General features: G+C 51.1%; 1 protein-coding gene and 1 long non-coding RNA gene across 7 annotated transcripts in view; one reads left to right on the top strand and one right to left on the bottom strand.

The window, feature by feature from the left end:
- Positions 1-1,272: 1,272 nt before the first annotated feature.
- On the bottom strand, positions 1,273-2,649 carry LOC111169941 (uncharacterized). 2 transcript variants are annotated; one of them, XR_016393521.1, is made up of 3 exons: positions 2,512-2,649; positions 2,203-2,277; positions 1,273-1,767 (listed from the first exon to the last, which is right to left on the bottom strand). It is a non-coding gene; the product is annotated as an uncharacterized LOC111169941 (long non-coding RNA). The 2 variants fall into 2 exon arrangements; XR_016393520.1 differs by having other exon boundaries at positions 2,503-2,647.
- Positions 2,650-2,745: 96 nt separating this feature from the next.
- IPPK (inositol-pentakisphosphate 2-kinase) overlaps positions 2,746-6,403 on the top strand; it is a 50,066-nt gene continuing 46,408 nt past the window's right edge. Inside the window, exon 1 of one of the 5 annotated variants that reach the window (XM_089912972.1) lies at positions 2,746-3,002. In XM_089912972.1, coding sequence (XP_089769098.1) covers positions 2,922-3,002 — 81 coding nt within the window. In that variant the 5' untranslated portion in view covers positions 2,746-2,921. The remainder of the gene's footprint in view (positions 3,003-6,403) is intronic. The other 4 variants (XM_089912971.1, XM_022564604.3, XM_089912973.1 and 1 more) reach the window with 4 other exon arrangements.

The raw sequence follows: 6,403 nt of genomic DNA, 5'->3' as shown, positions 1-6,403 counted from the left end.
TGTTGTGGTTTGTTTGTGTGTTTTTGCGGCACGCGGGCCTCTCACTGCTGTGGCATCTCCCGCCGTGGAGCACAGGCTCCGGACGCGCAGGCTCAGCGGCCATGGCTCACGGGCCCAGCTGCTCCGCGGCATGTGGGATCTTCCCGGACCGGGGCACGAACCTGTGTCCCATGCACCGGCAGGCGGACTCTCAACCACTGTGCCACCAGGGAAGCCCAAGGAAGTGTTTTGATACTTAACAATCTGATCTGAATTCTGCATTCACAGATGCTGAGAAAATCTCAGACATGTTTAGGGTCCCCTGGCCTTGTGGGGGTGTAGGAAGGCCTTCTCACCCTTTGTGAGTGTCCCCCCCACCCCCCCAAGTAATCCTCCAGTCCCCTTGGGGATTACTTACCTCCAGGAGTGGGCTGTTTCTGCCCCCATTTCTCGACCATCCCTGGAGTGGGGCCTGAGCCTACCTGTGCCAGTCCTTTGGGGCCCAGGGTGGGGGAGATGTTCAAAGCTATCAGCTCATTTTCCTGACTCACTAGCTTCATTTCACTACTATTCCCAAGGCCTTGCCAGGTGCTCTAAGCTGTTCTCAGAGTAGGGTCTGCAGGTCTTTCCTTGTTGAACCACATACCTGAGGCTGGGTTTTCTTCATATACTTCAACCCTAGCAATATATTGCAACAGATTCAATGCAGAAGCAGATGTGAGACTCCAGCTATCTTCTATGAAGCCAGACTTTAAAGAGATTTGCAAAAATGTGAAACATTTGCCACTCTTCTCTATATTTGGGGGAATTATAGCTACGTTTTAAAAAAGGGTAATGTTTATTTAAAAATGAAAATAATTTTTAAAAATTTGTTTTAATTTATAATATGGTAAACATAGAAAGATATAAGCCATATTAGCAAAAACTTTTTGAGGCCTTCAATCTTTTTTTTTTTCTTGGCCACACCACACGGCTTGAAGGATTTTAGTTACCTGACCAGGGATTCAATCTGGGCCCCTGGCAGTAAGAGCATGGAGTCCTAACCACTGCACTGCCAGGGAACTCCCGTCAATCATTTTTAAAAAGTATAAAATGGTTTTGAGAGTAGGAGTCTGAGAATCGCTAATCTAATTTAATCCTCATAGCAGTTCTATAAGGTGTATCATTAGTCCCACGTCAACAGTGAATAAATTGAGGCCCAGAGAAGGGAAGAGATCTGCCCTTCGCTTCACTGCCATTAAGTGGCAAGGGCAGAATTCAGACCTCCTGCTCAAGGTACATCCCTCAAGATTCAACGAAACCTACTCCTCCTGTAGGCAGATAGGGTAGGGGAGGTCCCCGGAGAAAGAAATCCAGGCATGGCTTTCTTTTTTCTTTTTAATACATGGACTCCTGTATTTTTAAAAAAATTTTTATTTATTTATTTTTGGCTGTGTTGGGTCTTTGTTTCTGTGCGAGGGCTTTCTCTAGTTGCGGCAAGCAGGGGCCACTCCTCATCGCGGTGCGTGGGCCTCTCACCATTGCGGCCTCTCTTGTTGCGGAGCACAGGCTCCAGACACACAGGCTCAGTAGTTGTGGCTCACGGGCCCATTTGCTCCGCGGCATGTGGGATCTTCCCAGACCAGGGCACAAACCCGTGTCCCCTGCATTGGCAGGCAGGTTCTCAACCACTGCACCACCAGGGAATCCCCTGGGCATGGCTTTCTTGACATAAGAAAAGCCATTTTTGGCCTAAGTCATTTTAAGCCTGGCCACAACGCTTGCCCTTCAACAGGTCTCAGTAATGATCTTAAGAGAAAAAAAGAACAAACTGTTATCAGGCAAGAGAAGTAACAGTAGCAAAGATAACATGTCAGTAGTAAAGACTCTCAATTCTGTTTCAATGGTAAAGAGTAGTCTTAAGTGCTCAACTACCAGATCAGTTGGGACCTAAGGGATGATGTAGACCTTTTCTGACCCTCATGACTTCATTCAACTAAAGCTTGGACTCTGACTGCCCAAGCCCTTTATGAATACACATGTTACCTTAGCTTAAAACTTCCTCAATTTTGCTATTTGGGGAGACACTGCTTTGGGAAAAAGCCGCAGCATTCTCCTTACTTGTTGCAAGTAATAAATCCTTCCTTCTCCCACTCTTTGTCTTCTGGCTTGACACCCACCAAAAGGCAAAGCCAGTTTTTCAGGTAACACTCCGACAAGAGCGCCATTTAGGAGTCCACTTGCCTCTTTGAGCTACGTATCCTCATTTGTAAGATGTGGACCACAATGTTTCCACTTCCTGGGACTACTGGGGTGATTCTGCATCAGGTAAAGAGCAAACGAGGATATTAATAACCCGATGAGTGAGAAATGTATCCCATTCTACAGAAAAAAAGGCTGAGGCCCCATGACTAAGCGGGCTCCAGCTCTAGGGACCACCCGCCCCCAGCCCGCCTGGACCGTCCCCTTCCAAGCTCCCGACTTGCCTGGGCGTCCCCCGCCCCCAGCCCCACTGGGACCCCCTGGCTCCTAGCGCGCCAGTACCGCTCTAACCCCAGCCCGCCTGGACTCATGTTCCCCAGCAGGCCAGTGCTGGTCGCCGGGTAGCAGACGGCTCCTCCCGCTTGCCTCACTTCCGGCGCCCAGGCCGGAAGCCTCTCTTCCGGTTCTCAAGATCGCGCTCCGGAAGTGAGTCACTCTGCCAGCACCTAAGATGGCCGCCAGTCCATCAACCACCGTGGTCAGCAGAGGAGAAGCGGGCGCGAACCCGGAAGTTGCCCGGCTCGGCCATGGGAGATGTTGGGGGCGTGGCTTCCGGCGGCCAGCGCCTGCGAGTGCGGGCGGCTGGGTCTAGCTGAGGCGGCGGCTGACAGGAGCTCCTCCCCGGTCGGCTGCGCTGGTGCCTAGGCGAACCCGCGTCCCTCATCTCGTGGCCCCGCGAGGCTCCAGGGCCGCACCGTGGGATGGACGAGGGGAAGATGGACGAGAATGAATGGGGGTACCACGGTGAAGGCAACAAGAGCCTAGTGGTGGCCCACGCACAGGTGAGCGGTTGACTGTCGGCGCCTTTCAGGGCCCTTACCCTACTCCCGGTGGGTTCCGCGTCCCCCAAGCACCCCCTCCGCCCAGGTCGGTTCTGCATCCCCTCAGGACCCACTACCCCCGGATCGGTTCCCCAGCAGCCCTCCTTCCGGTCGGTTGCGCGTTCCCCCAGTGTCACTGCCCCGCGATAAGTTTCGCGTCCCCCCAGCATCACCCCACCCTGTCGGGTCAGTTCCGCGTCCCGCTGGTGTCACTGCCTTCCCCCAGATCAATTCCGCGTCCCCCCAGCGCTCTCTTCTCCCTAGGTTGGTGCCATGTCTCCCCAGCACTCCCCTCCCTCCAGATCGGTTCACTGTTCCTCCAGTGTCACCTTTTCCCCCCGGGTTTGTTCCGCGTCCTTCCAACGCTCCCCATCCCGTCCTCACACGGTGCCGCCTGCGACTGCCCAGATGCGGTGAGGCCGTCCGGAGTAACCTTAGGGAAGATACAGGGTACGGGCAAGGTCAGGAGAAAGAAGCAAAGTGCTTGGGGTGCTGTTACCTCCCTGAGATGCAGGGAATTGCTCTTCTCCTGCTGCTGTTGTTAATATTAGTGGAGCATTGTCTACAGGTCCTTCTCCAGAATCTTTTAGAATTTAAAGAATTTCCCTTTCTTAATTCAGTAAGGAAGAGAGTTTCAGAGAGTGCAGAGAGGACTCCCAGTGAGTTGAATCCGGGAAGAGAAGCTTGTGGATTTGTGTGAAGGCCCAGATCTCTCTGACATCTTGCTGTCTAATACAACCAGGCAGGAATGTGGTGGGCTGGGGGAGGAGTGATAGATGTCATTGAGGGCTTAAGAGTATGGGAGTTGCAGTTACACAGAGCTGGGCAGAATCCCAGTTCTATCACTGCCTGGCTCAGGCTCAGTTTCTGCATTTTCAAAGTGGAACTAGTAACAGAATCCCCTTTGCGGAATTGCTAGAAAGATGAGGAGCTGGACAAGTTATGCAAGTGATAACTATCATCCACCTTGGACTTGGCGGTTAAAAGAGCTGACCCAGCCCAACAGCTCCTGTGGGGAGCTCATCTAACAATTCCTCAGTAAGATTGCATGGTATATCATCATTTCATATAAAGCTAATTAAGGCTTCTTTTGGCTAATGTACTGAGTTTCAAAAGTAGCCTCAGATGAAGTAGCAAGTTCCAGACTCAGCGTAAAAGAACACCAGGCCTTGGGCCCTCAGATACCTTCTCCATTGTCCCTGACAAGCATGTGCCTACCCTCCAGGGCAACTGGCCCCTTCCCTTGTTGCACAGCCCCAGGTGTTAGGGTCATGTTTCTTTTTCCTCCCCCCCCCTTTTAAACGGAGTCATCAGGCTATCCTGTACCTGTTCTCTTCATTCTTTATTTAAAATCTAAATTTGCTTTACTATGCTCATTCCTGCTTGGTTGTTGTTAGCTCAACATTTGAATTTGAAGATTATCATCACGTGTAGTCTTGTAAGAAAAGGTTCCCACCAAGTGAAGGCGCTGAGTAAAGGGAGAACTCTGACCCTTGGGTCTGGAGAAACCTTTGTGCTTTGCCTGGGCCTTGAGGGAGGACAGAGCCCTGGAAGGCAGCTTTCAGGACCCTACTGTGCCCAAGGAGAGGGTGTGTGTGTGTGAGTGGGATAGAAGAAGGTGGGTGAGCACCAAGTATTTCTGCTCCCATGGGTGGACTCTCCAGACCCACCTCGTTCATTCTGAAGTAGAGGGTGACCCTCACCAGGTTTCCTTCAGATCGGGAGACGGTCTCTTTCTCAGAGGGGGCATCGTCTACTTTCAGAATTGAAAGGTCCTTAAAAAGTGATGAGTCTGTCCCCTCTCCTTTCCAGTGTCAGAACCCGACATACCTTCAGCCAGCCAGTCCTGAGGCCTGGCATCTGCACTGAAGGAACATGGGATAAGACACAGACAGACAACCTTCCAGGCTGGTGGGTTGGGAGGCTTCCAGGAGCACAGGACTTGTAGAAAATGGGGCCTGGATATGGAGGAGCTAAGTGCAGGCCGAAGGAGGCCATAGCGTGGTGTGTGCTCAGGGTTGGGCAGTAAGAGATGACAGTGTGAGGCCTGAACCGTATGCCAGTTCTTGACAGGTTGCTGTCAGTTTTCCTGTGGCCCAGTGCTCAGCATCCTTGGGTCCAGCTGTGCAATTTAACCCTTTCCCAGGCACTGGCCCTTGGCCCTGGCACTGACCCTCTGAGGTGCTCTAAGGCTGTGGCCAACCTGACACTGTACTCTAGTGGGTGCCCGGAGTCCCCGGCACTGACCCTGTGGGGGGTCTTGGGCAAGGACATTTCCCTTGTGGGCATGTACTTTCCTTTCCTTACTGTAGCCTGAGGGTGCTGTCACTTGTTCTAGTGGCTGTGCCAGTTCATGCTGAGCTGTGGTCACGAAGCCTGGCACTGCCCTCAAGTGTGCTGCTGCCAAGTGGGATTTCTCTCCGTGTGGTGGTGTTGCTTTTACATCTGCAGTGACTCTTCTTTACCTTGGTCTTGTTCGCTTTGGCTTGGCATCTGTCCTGTGAAGGTCACTGTAAGTCTGGTTTGTCATTTGATCTCATATGTGCCTTCAGTGGGGAGAGTCACCCAGGGCAGGCCAGGCAGAGACTCCTCCCCAGGCACTGAGCTGCCCTCGCCTCTGGGGTGCAGGGCAAACAGGGGCCCACTCCCTTTATCACACTAAGCTGTTGTGATGTTTTCCTCCTTGTTGACAGAGATAACATGAAAGACCCGCCAACCAAGATCTTTTATCAAAAGTTTGTTCCTGATCTTTCAGGTTTTATAGCCTTTCTAAGATTCTGATTGGGCTTCAGATCCTTTCTGCAATTGTTTTGATGCCCTGGGGTGTTTGTCCTGAAGATATGGGGTTCAGGCAGTCAGGAGCTGTGTGTTTCTCTTCTCTTGTGTTTTAGGATTTGTAGATCATACTTCTTAATGGAGCTGTTGGAAGCAAATGAGTTGTTCTCTTTTTTTTTTCTTCTTTCTTTCTTTTTTTAATGGCGTATTCCCAAGTCCTGGGCTAAATTTTCTCCTGAATCTAGTATAAAGAGTCTTAACGTTCTGTTGCCTATAGTATTTTTTTTTAACAAGTAACTTATTCTGCATTTGAGATTTTTAATGATATTCATACAGGTTGATACAGCTGATGTGCTTTTCTTGGTGATGTCTCATTGAAGAGCTGTGCATGTAGCCCTGTCTTTATTCCTGGGATCACCTGCAGTTGAAAGGTTAAGAATTGTTATTTCCAAAATATATTCCCTTTGGTGGTTTCCAGTCCTGGCCTTGGTGAGTGCTGAGCTCTGCCTTTCTAGCATGTAGGGGTCTGCTGGTCTAGGTCTGGTATCCTAAGGTGGCATGGTCACTTCCCCCGCCCCGACAATACC

This window comes from Delphinapterus leucas, chromosome 6, assembly GCF_059928025.1.
Source record: "Delphinapterus leucas isolate spDelLeu-1000000601 "Yukka" chromosome 6, BTC_Dleu_Yukka2, whole genome shotgun sequence".
In the NCBI taxonomy this organism is placed as follows: Eukaryota; Metazoa; Chordata; class Mammalia; order Artiodactyla; family Monodontidae; genus Delphinapterus; species Delphinapterus leucas.
This window is presented reverse-complemented; position numbering and strand designations above follow the sequence as displayed.